Source organism: Protopterus annectens, chromosome 15.part0 (assembly GCF_019279795.1).
Source record: "Protopterus annectens isolate FY-2018-M chromosome 15.part0, PAN1.0, whole genome shotgun sequence".
Taxonomy (NCBI): Eukaryota; Metazoa; Chordata; order Ceratodontiformes; family Protopteridae; genus Protopterus; species Protopterus annectens.
The window spans coordinates 42,137,437-42,155,363 of record NC_056749.1 but is presented as its reverse complement, the minus strand read 5'-3'; the positions used below and the strand labels follow the sequence as shown (position 1 = coordinate 42,155,363).

At 41.7% G+C, this 17,927-nt stretch overlaps 1 protein-coding gene across 1 annotated transcript in view; it reads left to right on the top strand.

Moving 5' to 3' along the window:
* Positions 1-17,927, top strand: part of LOC122789783 (trichohyalin-like) — a 42,512-nt gene that overhangs the window by 13,514 nt on the left and 11,071 nt on the right. The window contains 4 exon segments of the mRNA XM_044057224.1: positions 12,604-13,220; positions 14,012-14,222; positions 16,825-16,888; positions 16,922-17,148. Coding sequence (XP_043913159.1) covers positions 12,604-13,220; positions 14,012-14,222; positions 16,825-16,888; positions 16,922-17,148 — 1,119 coding nt within the window.

Sequence of the window (17,927 nt, the reverse complement as noted above, 5' to 3'; positions counted from 1 at the left end):
AATGGAACCATTATCTCACCTCCCAACTAACAAAACACCCATCACACAATTCACTATCCAATCCAATAATGGAACCATTATCTCACCTCCCAACTAACAAAATGCCCATCACACAATTCACTATCCAATCCAATAATGGAACCATTATCTCACCTCCCAACTAACAAAACGCCTATCACACAATTCACTATACAATCCAATAATGGAACCATTATCTCACCTCCCAACTAACAAAACACCCATCACACAATTCACTATCCAATCCAATAATGGAACCATTATCTCACCTCCCAACTAACAAAACACCCATCACACAATTCACTATCCAATCCAATAATGGAACCATTATCTCACCTCCCAACTAACAAAACGCCCATCACACAATTCACTATACAATCCAATAATGGAACCATTATCTCACCTCCCAACTAACAAAACACCCATCACACAATTCACTAAACAATCCAATAATGGAACCATTATCTCACCTCCCAACTAACAAAACGCCCATCACACAATTCACTATCCAATCCAATAATGGAACCATTATCTCACCTCCCAACTAACAAAACACCCATCACACAATTCACTATCCAATCCAATAATGGAACCATTATCTCACCTCCCAACTAACAAAACGCCCATCACACAATTCACTATCCAATCCAATAATGGAACCATTATCTCACCTCCCAACTAACAAAACGCCCATCACACAATTCACTATCCAATCCAATAATGGAACCATTATCTCACCTCCCAACTAACAAAACGCCCATCACACAATTCACTATCCAATCCAATAATGGAACCATTATCTCACCTCCCAACTAACAAAACGCCCATCACACAATTCACTATCCAATCCAATAATGGGACCATTATCTCACCTCCCAACTAACAAAACGCCCATCACACAATTCACTATCCAATCCAATAATGGAACCATTATCTCACCTCCCAGCTAACACAACGCCCATCACACAATTCACTATCCAATCCAATAATGGAACCATTATCTCACCTCCCAGCTAACAAAATGCTTATCACACAATTCACTATCCAATCCAATAATGGAACCATTATCTCACCTCCCAACTAACAAAACACCTATCACACAATTCACTATCCAGTCCAATAATGGAACCATTATCACACCTCCCAACTAACAAAACGCCCATCACACAATTCACTATCCAGTCCAATAATGGAACCATTATCTCACCTCCCAACTAACAAAACACCCATCACACAATTCACTATCCAATCCAATAATGGAACCATTATCTCACCTCCCAACTAACAAAACGCCCATCACACAATTCACTATCCAATCCAATAATGGAACCATTATCTCGCCTCCCAACTAACAAAACACCCATCACACAATTCACTATCCAATCCAATAATGGAACCATTATCTCACCTCCCAACTAACAAAACGCCCATCACACAATTCACTATCCAATCCAATAATGGAACCATTATCTCGCCTCCCAACTAACAAAACACCCATCACACAATTCACTATACAATCCAATAATGGAACCATTATCTCACCTCCCAACTAACAAAACACCTATCACACAATTCACTATCCAATCCAATAATGGAACCATTATCTCACCTCCCAGCTAACAAAATGCTTATCACACAATTCACTATCCAATCCAATAATGGAACCATTATCTCACCACCCAACTAACAAAACGCCTATCACACAATTCACTATCCAATCCAATAATGGAACCATTATCTCACCTCCCAACTAACAAAACGCCCATCACACAATTCACTATCCAATCCAATAATGGAACCATTATCTCACCTCCCAACTAACAAAACGCCCATCACACAATTCACTATCCAATCCAATAATGGAACCATTATCTCACCTCCCAACTAACAAAACACCCATCACACAATTCACTATCCAATCCAATAATGGAACCATTATCTCACCTCCCAACTAACAAAACACCTATCACACAATTCACTATACAATCCAATAATGGAACCATTATCTCACCTCCCAACTAACAAAACACCCATCACACAATTCACTATACAATCCAGTAATGGTACCATTATCTCACCTCCCAAATAACAAAACACCCATCACACAATTCACTATACAATCCAATAATGGAACCATTATCTCACCTCCCAACTAACAAAACACCCATCACACAATTCACTACACAATCCAATAATGGAACCATTATCTCACCTCCCAACTAACAAAACGCCCATCACACAATTCACTATCCAATCCAATAATGGAACCATTATCTCACCTCCCAACTAACAAAACGCCTGTCACACAATTCACTAAACAATCCAATAATGGAACCATTATCTCACCTCCCAACTAACAAAACGCCCATCACACAATTCACTATCCAATCCAATAATGGAACCATTATCTCACCTCCCAACTAACAAAACGCCCATCACACAATTCACTAAACAATCCAATAATGGAACCATTATCACACCTCCCAACTAACAAAACGCCCGTCACACAATTCACTATCCAATCCAATAATGGAACCATTATCTCACCTCCCAGCTAACAAAACGCCCATCACACAATTCACTATTCAATCCAATAATGGAACCATTATCTGACCTCCCAACTAACAAAACGCCCATCACACAATTCACTATACAATCCAATAATGGGACCATTATCTCACCACCCAACTAACAAAACGCCTATCACACAATTCACTATCCAATCCAATAATGGAACCATTATCTCACCTGATACCAATGCTAAACTACTAGGGGTAAACATTGACAATAAACTTCATTTTGATGTCCACATCAGTCAAACTATTAAAACAGTTAACAAAAAACTCGGGTCATTATATAGGATAAAAACCTACCTAACTCCAGCTGCTAGAATAGCCACTGCCTGCTCACACCTCCTATCCACCCTACTATATGCCTCCCCTGTCCTCACAAACCTCAACAAATCCGACCTTAACAGACTCTCATCCTGTTACAACCACATTGCTAGATTTATTACTGGCTTACCCTATAGAACACACCATTGTATTAACCTGAAAAACCTTGACTGGGTAGAACTTCCAAATCTTCTCCAGGAGTACCAACTCATAGAAGCCTTTAAAATATTGAAACATCCTGAGAAAACCCCTGCTCTAAAAAACATACTGACCCCTTACACCAATCTAACTTCACTTCGCTCATCAAACAAACTCTTAGTATAAACAACCAAGTCCTACAACCAAGGCAGTGACACACTCTATGCTAATATCATTGGCAAGGTTTGGAACTCCCTTCCCAATAACCTCACGATGTTACCATCACTAGCTCAATTAAAAAAAGAACTAAAAAATCCACCATAAATCTCACTGGCTTTGTCCTTGCACAAACCCAGACTAACTCTACTCTCCCCAAACACAGCAGTCCTAAGAGCAATTTAACCTTCGAGGTCAATCTAGAATAAGAAATATTAGCTAAAGACTAGGCCATTTCTTTTATTACTCTACTAGTTACTAATCATCTCTAATATATTGAACTCTAACCAATTGTATCTGCTATTGTAAAATTGTTTTCCTTGTATATTATGTAAATTGTCAACTTGTCTCTGTAACTACCTGTCATTGTTAACCCTGTCGGAGCTTTTCTCCCCGGGACTCTGCTGAAAATGGACATATATCCAGTCGGACTATCCCGGTCAACAAATGTAAAATAAATAAATAAAAATTTTGGGCTATAATACTGAATCCTACTAGTTTATCAGAAGAAGGTTTAGTAACTATGACGAAACAGTTGCAGTCATGTTGGAAGCACACTGCTCAACCTCTTAGTGCAAGAGATATGGCCAAAGTCTAAAATAATGGGGGCAGCAAAGCCAAAAATAGGGTCAAATTTTAAATATTGCTGTTATAAACATATAAAGTTGCTAGAATAACAGTATTTGGGTTAGGATGCATTTTTAGAAGGATATGAAATTTGAAACTCATTATTTAGTGACTTCAATCTTCAGTGATTTGCCAGAAAACCAATACTTTTATAAGGAACAGACCAAAAATATCAGGCAAAAATCTGGACATTCTGCAAAAATCCAGATACTTGAGAAGTGTGTTACTTACTTACTAAATAAAGATTGATATTTGACTTTCAGACTTCACATCTTTTAGAAAATGTATGCTAATACAAAACCTTTTATTCTAGCAATTTTCTAAGTTGATAAGAGCAATATTTTTATTCATTAATTTGCCATTTGTTAACCGGGTTAATCAGGCTGGGTAGATGCCCTTTTTCAGCAGAGACCCGAGGAGAAGAGCTCTGAATACAAAATTAAATTTGTTACAATGAAATATGCATTTAAGCATACATGTAATATGTGTTTCATCTTATACAAATTTTGAAGCAGACACGATACATAGATTGACATGTTGTACAGGAGCAGAGTACAGAAGGAGGGAAGTTCATGAATGTGGAAAGGCAAGGTGAGAAGTAGGAAACGTTTAGGTATAGAGTGGGCTCTAGTAGGGAAATAGTGAATGGACAGAGAACTTGACAAAGTATATAGGTGAGATTTATGTAATAAAGGAAATTAGGATTGCAAAATGTGCTAGTTACTGAAAATAGAAGAAAAACATGCAAGCAGGAGAATATAAGCTGTGTGAAGGTTAGAGAAAGTGGTTGAGAGGGAGCATAAGGTGGGGGAGAAATTGCTACAGGTAGGATCATTACAGTGGCAAGTCCAGGAGTTGAGTAGATATTCTTTTAGGGCAAGTTTGAAATTGGGAGAGTTTTGGTATGATGTGATATATAGAGGGAGTTTGTTCCAGGAAGTTGAGACTGTGTGACTATAAAGACTTTTTCCTATGGATTTATTGGGTTTGGAAATTTGGAGGAGGTGTTGGTCAGAGCTACAATGCTCTGAATTAGGGACATAAGGGGAGATGAGAGTTGCTAGTGAAGGACAAGTTAGGGGTTGGTAAAGGATGGTATAGGATGGCATGTGTCAGGTGAAGTTGAGGCAGAAGGAGTTGATTATGGAATTCTAGCCAGTGGAGTTTTTTTAAGGAGAGACAGTGGTGAGAGTTATAGGAGAGGTTAGTGGCAGATCTAGCTATTTTGTTATATGCATGTTCGAGTTTCATTACCAAAGTTTTTTGGAGGTTAGTAAAGATAGGGGTAGCATATAACAGGGTAGGTAAAAGGTAGGCCTGAGCAAGGGATAACAGATTCTTGTGTGAGGATTTTTTTATTTCTGTAGAGCAATCCTAATTTCTGGTGGGTCCTTTTGATGCAGCTTAGTTCATCATCTATGAGTACCCCAAGAAGTTGAGTGTGAGACTCAGCCTGAATAGTTGTGTTGTTTAGTGAGGAGACTGAGAAGGAAGATTTGAGGTGCTGGAGAGGTTTGGGGAGGAAGAGAAGAAGTTTAGTTTTATTGGGGTTAAGCAGGAGTTGGTTAGTTGTGAGCCGTCTTTTGACAGAGTGTAGTGTGTCTTGAGTGAGGGTATGTAGGTGGGATAGATTGTCAGAGATAGAGATGATGGTAGAGTCGTCTGCATATTGTATGAGTTTTGAGTAAGGGCAGGATTGGAAAAGATCATTAGTAAAAATGTTAAATAGTCGGGGACCCAGGATGGAGCCTTGGGGGGGGGGGTGTCAGTTTGAATGGGAAGGAAAGCAGAAGTAGCAGACGTCCACTTGACAGACTGAGCTCTGTTGCTCAGCTATGAAGAGAACCAGTTAAGAGTGGAGGGAGAGATGTTGAAGGAAGCAAGTTTGGAGAGAAGGAGGTTGTGAGATACAGTGTCAAAGGCTTTAGAGAGGTCCAGGAAGAGGGAGGACTAGTATGTTATTATTCAGAGATGTGGATACAGTGTTGGTAAAGGACAGAAGTGCAGCAGTTGTGCTATGATGAGGGTGGAAACCATGTTGGGTTGAGGTGAAGAGATTTTCCTGAATGAGATGTGCAATGAGTTGTTTGTGAAGAATCTTTGAGATAGGGTATAGAATAGCAATAGGCCTGAAGTTTCAGGAGTCAGTGGAGTTACCACCTTTATGTAGGGGTATAATATAGGACTTTTCCAGATGTGAGGGACCATGTTTTCCTGAATTGACCAACTAATAAGTATAGAGACTGGATAGGCAATAGAGGGGGCTGCAAGTTTGAGGTATAAAAGAGGCAGGTTGTCAGCTGAACAGGAGCCAGGTTTAAGTTTATAGAGTAGAGACCTGATAAAAGATGTGGATCCTGGCTTTATTGAGAAGGTGGTTTGGCGGAAGGGAGTGGGAGGGGTGTCCTGGTTGGTATTTGTGTTAGGTTTGATTAGTGTTGTATGGAGTCTATGAAGAAGGAGTTTAGAAAAGTGGCAGTTTCGAGAGGGGAGTTATGTGGGGAGGGGTTTGGAGGAGTAGGGTTTCCAGGGTGTAGGAGCTTATTAATGGTGTTCCAGAATTTTTTGGGGTTGGAGTGGGGGCTACTCTGAGGATTAAGGTAAAATTTTATTTTGTCAAGGTTGATTTGCTTTTTTGTTGTGTTTCGAAGTTCCCTATAGTGCTGGAAGCTGGAGGGGGTTTTGAGTTTATTCCAGGTTTTCCACACTTTGTCTGTCTTCCCCATGAGGGAGAGAGTTTCTTTGCTCAACCATGGAGCATAGTTGGATTTAACTCCAACTCATTTAAAAGGGGCCAGGGAGTTGGGAGTATTAAGGAAGATGTTACTGAATTTGAGAACAGCTTCTTCAAGGGGGGGGGGTGCTGGATAAAAGACCAATTTATTGATGAGAGTGTTTGATTAAATATATCAGGGTTGAAGTTGGATAGATTGCGACAGTCCCTATATGTGTGTGTTTGTGAGGGTTGGGACAGGTGACACTGTATAGAGGTGGGGTGATGATGACTAAGTGTGTCAGGGAGGATGGAGGAATTATGATAATGGTCGGGGTGGGAGATAAGTATCCAGTCTAGAGTGGAGCTGATATTTGATTGTTGATTAATACAGGTTGGGGAGCTTATGAGTTGGGAGAAGCCATATAGATTAATGCTAGCACTGGGGGGAGTTGGTGGTGAGAATATTCCAGTCAATACTGACATTCCCTACAATAATGGTTTCATAGGAGATGGTTTGTGAGATCCAGGCTAGAAGGAGTTCAAGTATAGGGATATTGTTACCGGGAGATAGCAGCGATAGCAAATTTTTTTGATCATTTAGGCTGCAGTTTACTATGAGAATTTTGGCAGGATGAAAACTGGGGGGAGTAAGGAAGGGGATGGATAGAGAGGTTTTCTGAGTAGAGGATAGCTACCCCTCCACATTTTTTTGTTAGTCTGTCTTGGTGGAAGATATTGTAGCCAGAAGGAAGGATTTCTTTATTTGAAATGTGTGGCTTTAGCCATGCTTTGCAGATGGAGATGATATCTGGGGAGTGTAATGTTATCCAGGAGTGTAGTTCGGGGACATTATTTACTGTACTACAGATGTTGAGAGCTATGATTTTAAGGTGCCGTGCAGAAGAGGTAGTTTGAGATAGACTGGGAGTATGTGTGGAGGTGGAAATAGGTGCTCTTGAGGGGTGAGAAGAGTTGGCAGTAGGACTGGGGTTAGGATGAATGTCTCCTGCAAGAAGTAGGGTAAGAATAGGGCAAAAGGGGGGTATATCTAAGATGATGTGGAAGAATTTGTATTAGAGTTTAGGGAGATAGGTGAGTTTAGGAGAGAGATTGTGTTTGAAAAGTTGTATGAGGTGATGCGAGAAAAGAGGATAGTATAGGGAAGGAGTAAGGTGTATGGTTATGTGATTATGAGAGTGGAAACGTGGGACTGGTGTGCGAGTCAGGTAGAGGAGTATGGTAGGATGTGGTTAGTGTGAAAAGAGTAAGCAGTGGTATTGACAGGAGTATATATGGCAGCATGTTGTGATTGAAGGTAAGAGGAGGATCAAAAAGGAGGGCGTGATTAGTATTAAGTAATGTGGAGTATAGTATTAGCTAGGTAAGGTATGGTAGTCTGAGTAGTAGGAGTCAAGGCAGCATAAAATAGAATGAGGAAATGGCAGAGGAAAATAAGAGAGTGGATGTGATTGGATAGAATATGATGGGTGGGGAGGGGCAAAGGGGGTGTGGCAAGAAATGGATGAGAATAAATGTAACTGATGTGGGAGTGGGTGGGAATGGGAGCAGGGTAGGGGAGTGGAGTGAGCCTGAGCATGAGCGAGGGCGAATGGAGCAGGGCTACACTGGGAAGGAGGAGATAAGAATGCCAACAACAGTCAGTCAGTTCAGATAAGGCTAGAGCAGGCAGTTAAGTCTAGTTGGGCAGACACTCTCTTTTAGGGATTAATGTTTGTAGGTAGGGCTATTATGTGGCAGTGATAACTTTGTGGGAAAATAGTGAACTTGGTTATCAAGTCTCTGTGGCACTCAGCAATCAGTTAAGTTGTGGTGCGAGACACCAGTGCAGGTAATAAGTAGTGCACTGTGGGTAAAAGGGTCAAAATGGAGGGAGACAGGAAGGTACAACAGCAGATAGACCATTATAATATTTAAAATCTGTCATTGATTTGGGGCCTTTATCCCCTCATTACTTTTGTTTTGTCCCTGATTTTTATAATAAGAGGCTCCACAATTTGTCCATTTATTACACTTAGTGAGAGGTGGTCCGGGATAGGTGGGAGACTGCGCAAGTATTTTTCCGAGGTTAACTCTGGAGAAAGAGAATCAGGAACAAAGACTCGGAAAATTGGGGACATCTGTCTAAAGTCTTGGCTGCCGAATTAGCATATATTATACCTAATCTTAGATGAGCAGGCCAACTCGCTTCGTTCCACTAGGTTAGTACCTCTCTTCAAGGGGGGCACTCAAGGGGATGTTTATACTACTAGGGGGTATTTCGGTCGGAGCACTAAGGAACTTCCCCTACTATTGTTTCTTTACGTGTAATGAGATATTAGCATCCAGCTGAGATACCACTTACTCAAGCAGGTGGGATCTCAGTTTAATATCTCATTTGAAATTTTATTTTATTATAGAATCTTTTACATAAATGTCACTGATTCATCCAAAACCTTTACTTGAAATGAACAAGTTTATGAAATAGTATAAAGATGAGTAATAAATGTACTCTCTTAAAAGTAAAAGCCAAAAAGGCATATTAAAAATAGTTATAGCTGAATGTCCTACAAAAGTGCTGAATCAATATTAAAAACTAGGAATCATAAGGATCCATGAAATGGTTTATACTGAAGCCCTATGGCTGTTGCATATAAAGTCACTTAGCCACATAGGAAACATGCAGCCAACAAACAGGACGGCTCCAAAGGTAAAAATTATAAATAACTGGAGTCAGTATAACAAAACCATAGTCAGGGATATAAATGTTAAAGTAAAAAAAAGAAAAATACTTAAAACATTAAGATATGCTTGCAATTAAAATGACTTCACTGGAAATGGTGTTTAGAAAGTTGGACCAAATAAGTCAATATTTGAATGAAACAATATATAACTGACAATCAGCATGTCTGTAGTACGTATTCAAAGAAAAGTCGCACTGCCTAGAGCTGGACATAAAGGTACTCAAACACAAGCTCGACAACAGACATATACCAAACGTTTCAAATAAATGACCAAAAGACGAACATTGCAGAGCAAAAGTCAATTTACAAAGAGCATTTCGTTTAACAGAACCTACAATATGATGGTAAAACAAAGCTAAAAAGTTGAAGCAGCGTTAAAAAAAATGAAGGACACAGCCCAGTCATCACTGTACACATGAGATCATAAATACCAGTACAGTACCAGTGCGTACTAATGTATGTACTGGTACTGTACTGGCATTTATACAAATGTCAAATAAATAAATAAATACTAATTGAATCAGAAAATGGGTGAAGAGCCAAGAAGTTCAAAATGTTAGCCCCAGTACCAAAATGGAATTTAGTTATGCAGTGAAAACTGGATATTATAGCCAAAGAGTCCAAATTGCAGATCAGATTAGAAACCAACCAAGGAGATAATTAATAATTCTGATATTGCTAGTATAAAAGTAATAAAAGAAACTGGAATCATAATACAAACAAACATCTGTTAGTAAATGGTTTGTTTACACCATAATATTTTATGCCCAACATGGTACTGCACAGGCATTCAAAAAATGTGGATACAAACTGCTTTATTTAGAGGAATGCATAGTGAAATAAAATGTCCAAAGAAGAATACATTTAAAAGCAAATTTAAAATGCAGGAGACAGCATGGAAAATCATGACAGACATGAAAAATAAGAAAAACACAGGAATCTTGGGCACATTCACCTCACAAACTCTAACTCAGAAAACTTAGCAGTGATCTAAAATTCAAAAGAAGATACATTTCTGTGTTACTAGAATCTTCTATTAGTTTGTGGTATTTAAACCCCGCATTTGAGCTGGTTTGGCCTTGTTTGCACATCAGGCACTGCAGCTGTACTGTTTTTAACTCATTGTGAGGTATTCCAGCTACACATCTACCCTCAGTCACACTTGTGTGATCACCTAGTAGTACTCTTCTTAGACCTTCCACCCCTTACCCCCTTAGCTCTGAATGGCCTCTCTCCCTCAGAGTCTGACAAATATGGGTGGACAATTTCTTATGTTTTCTTCTGCCAGTCTGGTTGATATGGGCATCCTGAGACAGTGTAGCAACTGTCTCATGTACACAGACAATCCTGTACTACTACCACCTTGAAACACAATTTGTGAGACGTGCAATTACATCAAGCACCAAGTGTCATTGCTCTCTCCCTGACAAGCCAGTATATCTGGCACTGAGAAGGTTGTCAACACAAACACCATACCTCAAACACCACCTATACTACACAACACCCCCCACATGTATTTATTTATTTTACATTTGTTTACAGGGAAAGTCCGACTGGCCACATATCCTTTTTCAGCAGAGGCCCGGGGAGAAAAGCTCCATTACAAAATAGTATAAGAATAAACATAATAGAAGTTTAACAAATAACATGGATTCAACATGAACATTAACAGACAGACAGAATTTATACAATGCTATTATATGAGGTGCTCAAGTGGAAGCTTTATCATAGCAAGTGATATTACAGTAAACATGCTTTAAGAGTTACCATGCAAGTAGATTCAAGGATAAGAATAGGTCAGAGGAGGTGAAGGATAAGAGTAGGTCAGAGGAGGTGAAGGATAAGAGAAGGTCAGAGAAGCTCAAGAATAAGAGTAGGTCAGAGGAGGTGAAGGATAAGAGAAGGTCAGAGGAAGGAAAGGATAAGAGTAAGTCAGAGGAGGTCAAGAATAAGAGTAGGTCAGAGAAGGTGAAGGATAAAAGTAGGTCAGAGGAGGTCAAGGATAAGAGTACGTCAGTGGAGCTCAAGGATAAGAGTAGGTCAGAAGAGGTGAAGGATAAGAGTATGTCAGAGGATGTCAAGGAAAAAGGAAGGTCAGAGTATCTCAAGGATAAGAGTAGGTCAGATTAGGTCAAGGATAAGAGTAGATCAGAGGAGGTCGAGGATAAGAGTAGTTCAGAGGAGGTGAATGATAAGACTAGGTCAGAGGAGGTCAAGTATAAGAGTAGGTCAGAGGAGCGCAAGGATAAGAATAGGTCAGAGGATCTGAAGGATAAGAGTAAGTCAGAGGAGGTCAAGGATAAGAGAAGGTCAGAGGAGCTCAAGGATAAGAGTAGGTCAGAGGAGGTCAAGTATAAGAGTAGGTCAGAGGAGGTGAAGGATAAGAGTAGGTCAGAGGTGTTGAAGGAAAAGAGTAGGATAGAGGAGGTCAAGGATAAGAGCAGGTCAGAGAAGCTGAAGGATAAGAGTAGGTCAGAGAAGGTGAAGTATAAGAGTAGGTCAGAGGAGCTCAAGGATAAGAGTATGTCAGAGGAGGTGAAGGATAAGAGTAGGTCAGAGGCAATAAAGGATAAGAGTAGGTCAGAGGATCTCAAGGATAAGAGTAGGTCAGAGGAGGTGAAGGATAAAAGTAGGTTACAGGAGCTCAAGGATAAGGGTAGGTTAGCGGAGGTGAAGGATGACAGTAGGTCAAAGAGGTGAAGGATAAGAGTAGGTCTGAAGAGATCAAGGATAAGAGAAGGTCAGAAGAGCTCAAGGATAAAAGTAGGTCAGAGGAGGTGAAGAATAAGAGTAGGTCAGAAGAGGTCAAGGATAAGAGAAGGTCAGAGGAGGTGAAGGATAATAGTAGGTCAGAGGTGCTCAAGGATAAGAGTAGGTCAGAGAAGGTGAAGGATAAGAGTAGGTTAGAGGAGGTCAAGGATAAGAGTAGGTCAGAGGAGCTCAAGGATAAGAGTAGGTCAGAGGAGGTCAAGGATAAGAGTAGGGTTGAGGAGCTCAAGGATAAGAGTAGATCAGAGGAGGTGAAGTATAATAGTAGGTCAGAGGAGCTCAAGGATAACAGTAGGACAGAGCAGGTGAAGGATAAGAGTAGGTCAGAGGAGCTCAAGGATAAGAGTAGGTAAGAAGAGGTGAAGGATAAGAGTAGGTCAGAGGAGGAAAAGGATAAGAGTAGGTCAGAGGAGCTCAAGGATAACAGTAGGTCAGAGGAGGTGAAGGATAAGAGTAGGTTAGAGGAGGTCAAGGATAAATGTAGGTCAGAGGAGGTGAAAGATAGCAGTAGGTCAGAGAAGGTGAAGGATAAAAGTAGGCCAGAGGAAATCAAGGATAAGAGTAGGTCAGAAGAGCTCACGGATAGGAGTAGGTCAGAGGAGGAGAAGGTTAAGAGTAGGTCAGAGGAGGTCAAGGAGAAAAGAAGGTCAGAGGAGGTGAAGGATAACAGTAGGTCAGAGGTGCACAAGGATAAGAGTAGGTCAGAGGAGGTGAAGGATAAGAGTAGGTCAGAGGTGCTTAAGGATAAGAGTAGGTCAGAGGAGGTGAAGGATAAGAGTTGGTCAGAGGAGCTCAAGGATAAGAGTAGGTCAGAGGAGGTGAAGGATAGGAGTAGGTCAGAGGAGCTCAAGGATAAGAGTAGGTCAGAGGAGCTCACGGGTAAGAGTAGGTCAGAGGAGGTGAAGGATAAGAGTAAGTCAGAGGAGATAAAGGATAAGAGTTGGTCAGAGGAGCTCAAGGATAAGAGTAGGTCAGAAGAACTCAAGGATAAAAGTAGGTCAGAGGATGTGAAGAATAAGAGTAGGTCAGAGGAGGTCAAGGATAAGAGAAGGTCAGAGGAGGTCAAGGATAACAGTAGGTCAGAGGAGGTGAAGGATAAGAGTAGGTCAGAGGAGGTGAAGGATAAGAGTAGGTCAGAGGAGGTCAAGGTTAAGTGTAGGTCAGAAGAGCTCAAGGATAAGAGTAGGTCAAAAAAAGTCAAGGATTAGAGTATGTCAGAAGAGCTCAAGGATAAAAGTAGGTCAGAGGAGGTCAAGGATAAGAGAAAGTCAGAGAAGGTCAAGGATAACAGTAGGTCAGAGGAGTGAAGGATAAGAGTAAATCAGAGGAGCTTAAGGCTAAGTGTAGGTCAGAGGAGGTGAAGGATATGAGTAGGTCAAAGGAGGTCAAGGGTAAGTGTAAGTCAGAGGAGGTCAAGGATAAGAGTAGGTCAGAGGAACTCAAGGATTAGAGTAGGTCAGAGGAGGTGAAGGATAAGAGTAGGTCAGAGGTGGAAAAGGATAAGTGTAGGTTAGAGGAGGAAAATGATAAGAGTAGGTCAGAGGAGCTCAATGATAAGAGTAGGTCAGAGAAGGTGAAGGATAAGAGTAGGTCAGAGGAGGTCAAGGATAAGAGTAGGTCAGATTAGCTCAAGGATAAGAGTAGGTCAGAGGAGGTCAAGGATAAGAGTAGGGATGAGGAGCTCAAGGATAAGAGTAGATCAGAGGAGGTGAAGTATAATAGTAGGTCCGAGGAGCTCAAGGATAAGAGTAGGACAGAGCAGGTGAAAGGTAAGAGTAGGTCAGAGCAGCTCAAGGATAAGAGTAGGTCAGAGGAGCTCAAGGATAACAGTAGGTCAGAGGAGGTGAAGGATAAGAGTAGGTCAGAGGAGGTCAAGGATAATTGTAGGTCAGAGAAGGTGAAAGATAGCAGTAGGTCAGAGAAGGTGAAGGATAAAAGTAGGCCAGAGGAAATCAAGGATAAGAGTAGGTCAGAAGAGCTCACAGATAGGAGTAGGTCAGAGGAGGAGAAGGTTAAGAGTAGGTCAGAGGAGGTCAAGGAGAAAAGAAGGTCAGAGGAGGTAAAGGATAACAGTAGGTCAGAGGTGCACAAGGATAAGAGTAGGTCAGAGGAGGTGAAGGATAAGAGTAGGTCAGAGGTGCTCAAGGATAAGAGTAGGTCAGAGGAGGTGAAGGATAAGAGTAGGTCAGAGGATGTCAAGGATAAATGTAGGTCAGAGGAGCTCAAGGATAAGAGTAGGTCAGAGGAGGTCAAGGATAAGAGTAGGTCAGAGGAGCTCAAGGATAAGTGTAGGTCAGAGGAGGTGAAGTATAAGAGTAGGTCAGAGGAGCTCAAGGATAAGAGTAGGTCAGAGGAGGTGAAGGATAAGAGTTGGTCAGAGGAGCTCAAGGATAAGGGTAGGTTAGAGGAGGTAAAGGATAACAGTTGGTCAGAGGAGGTGAAGGAAAGAGTAGGTCTGAGGAGATCAAGGATAAGAGTAGTTTAGAAGAACTCAAGGATAAAAGTAGGTCATAGGTGGTGAAGAATAAGAGTAGGCCAGAGGAGGTCATGGACAAGAGAAGGTCAGAGGAGGTCAAGGATAAGAGAAGGTCGGAGGATGTCAAGGATAACAGTAGGTCAGAGGAGGTGAAGGATTAGAGTAAATCAGAGGAGCTCAGGGCAAAGTGTAGGTCAGAGGAGGGGAAAGATATGAGTAGGTCAAAGGAGGTCAAGGTTATGTGTAGGTCAGAGGAGGTCAAGGATAAGCGTAGGTCAGAGGACCTCAAGGATAACAGTAAGTCAGAGGAGGTGACGGATAAGAGTAGGTCACAGGTGGAAAAGGATAAGAGTAGGTCAGATGAGGAAAAGGATAAGAGTAGGTCAGAGGAGGTGAAGGATAAAAGTAGGTCAGAGGAGATCAAGGATAAGGGTAGGTCAGAAGAGCTCAAGGATAACAGTAGGTCAGAGGAGGTGAAGGATAAGTGTAGGTCAGAGGAGGTCAAGGATAAGAGAAGGTCATAATAGGTGAAGGATAACAGTGAAGGATAACAGTAGGTCAGAGGAGCTGAAGGATAAGAGTAGGTCAGAGGTGCTCAAGGATAAGAGTGGGTCAGAGAAGGTGAAGGATAAGAGTAGGTCAGAGGAGGTGAAGTATAAGAGTAAGTCAGAGGAGCTCAAGGATAAGAGCAGGTCAGAGGAGGTGAAGGATAAGAGCAAGTCAGAGGAGATAAAGGATAAGAGTTGTCAGAGGAGCTCAAGGATAAGAGTAGGTCAGAGAAGGTGACGGATAGGAGTAGGTCAGAGGAGCTCAAGGATAAGGGTAGGTTAGAGGAGGTGAAGGATAACAATAGGTCAGAGGAGCTCAAGGATAAGGGTAATTTAGAGGAGGTGAAGGATAAAAGTAGGTCAGAGGAGGTGAAGGATAAGAGTAGGTCTGAGGAGATCAAGGATAAGAGTAGGTCAGAAGACCTCAAGGATAAAAGTAGGTCAGAGGATGTGAAGAATAAGAGTAGGTCAGAGGAGGCGAAGGATAAGAGAAGGTCAGAGGAGGTCAAGGATAACAGTAGGTCAGAGGAGGTGAAGGATTAGAGTAAGTCAGAGGAGCTCAAGGATAAGAGTAGGTCAGAGCAGGTGAAGGATAACAGTAGGTCAGAGGAAGTCAAGGTTAAGTGTAGGTCAGACGATCTCAAGGATAAGAGTAGGTCAGAAAAGGTCAACGATTAGAGTAGGTCAGAAGAGCTCAAGGATAAAAGTAGGTCAGAGGAGGTCAAGGATAAGAGAAGGTCAGAGAAGGTCAAGGATAACAGTAGGTCAGAGGAGTGAAGGATAAGAGTAAATCAGAGGAGCTCAATTCTAAGTGTAGGTCAGAGGAGGTGAAGGATATGAGTAGGTCAAAGGAGGTCAAGGGTAAGTGTAAGTCAGAGGAGGTCAAGGATAAGAGTAGGCCAGAGGAACTCAAGGATAAGAGTAGGTCAGAGGAGGTGAAGGATAAGAGTAGGTCAGAGGTGGAAAAGGATAAGAGTTGGTTAGAGGAGGAGAAGGATAAGAGTAGGTCAGAGGAGTTCAAGGATAACTGTAGGTCAGAAGAGGTGAAGGATAAGAGTAAGTCAGAGGATCTCAAGGATAAAAGTAGGTCAGAGGAGGTGAAGGATATGAGTAGGTCAGTAGAGGTCATGGAAAAAAGAAGGTCAGAGGAGGTGAAGGATAGCAGTAGGTCAGAAGTGGTGAAGGATAAGAGTAGGTCAGTGGTGCTCAAGGAGAAGAGTAGGTCAGAGGAGGTGAAGGATAAGAGTAGGTCATAGGAGGTCAAGGATAAGAGTAGGTCAGAGGAGGTCAAAGATAAGAGTAGGGTTGAGGAGCTCAAGGATAAGAGTAGATCAGAGGAGGTGAAGTATAATAGTAGGTCAGAGGAGCTCAAGGATAAGAGTAGGTCAGAGGAGGTGAAGGATAAGAGTAAGTCAGAGGAGATAAAGGATAAGAGTAGGTCAGAGGAGCTCAAGGATAAGAGTAGGTCTGAAGTGCTCAAGGATAAGAGTAGGTCAGAGGAGGTGAAGGATAACAGTAGGTCAGAGGAGCTCAAGGATAAGAGTAGGTAAGAAGAGGTGAAGGATAAGAGTAGGTCAGAGGAGGAAAAGGATAAGAGTAGGTCAGAGGAGCTCAAGGATAAGAGTAGGTAAGAAGAGGTGGAGGATAAGAGTAGGTCAGAGGAGAAAAATGATAAGAGTAGGTCAGAGGAGCTCAAGGATAACAGTAGGTCAGAGGAGGTGAAGGATAAGAGTAGGTCAGAGGAGGTCAAGGATAAATGTAGGCCATTGGAGTTGAAGGATAACAGTAGGTCAGAGGAGGTGAAGGTTAAGAGTAGGCCAGAGGTGCTCAAGGATAAGGGTAGGTCAGAAGAGCTCACGGATAGGAGTAGGTCAGAGGAGGTCAAGGAGAAAAGAAGGTCAGAGGAAGTGAAGGATAACAGTAGGTCAGAGGAGGTGAAGAATAAGAGTAGGTCAGCGGTGCTCAAGGATAAGAATATGTCAGAGGAGGTGAAGGATAAGAGTAGGTCAGAGGAGGTCACGGATAAGAGTAGGTCAGAGGAGCTCAAGGATAAGAGTAGGTCAGAGGAGGTGAAGTATAAGAGTAGGTCAGAGGAGCTCAAGGATAAGAGTAGGTCAGAGGAGGTGAAGGATAAGGATAGGTTAGAGGAGGTAAAGGATAACAGTTGATCATAGGAGGTGAAGGATAAGAGTAGTTCAGAGGAGCTCAAGGATAAGAGTAGGTCAGAGGAGGTGAAGGATAAGAGTAAGTCAGAGGAGATAAAGAATAAAAGTTGGTCAGAGGAGCTCAAGGATAAGGGTAGGTTAGAGGAGGTAAAGGATAACAGTAGGTCAGAGGATATGAATGATAAGTGTAGGTCAGAGGAGCTCAAGGAGAAAAGAAGGTTAGTTGAGTTGAAGGATAACAGTAGGTCAGAGGAGGTCAAGGATAAGTGAAGGTCAGAGGAGGTCAAGGATAAGAAAAGGTCAGAGGAGGTCAAGGATAAGAAAAGGTCAGAGGATGTTAAGGATAACAGTAGGTCAGAGGAGGTGAAGGATAAGATAAATCAGAGGAGCTCAAGGCTAAGTGTAGGTCAGAGGAGGTGAAGGATATGAGTAGGTCAAAGGAGGTCAAGGGTAAGTGTAAGTCAGAGGAGGTCAAGGATAAGAGTAGGTCAGAGGAACTCAAGGATAAGAGTAGGTCAGAGGAGGTGAAGGATAAGAGTAGGTCAGAGGTGGAAAAGGATGAGTAGGTTAGAGGAGGAAAAGGATAAGAGTAGGTCAGAGGAGCTCAAGGATAACAGTA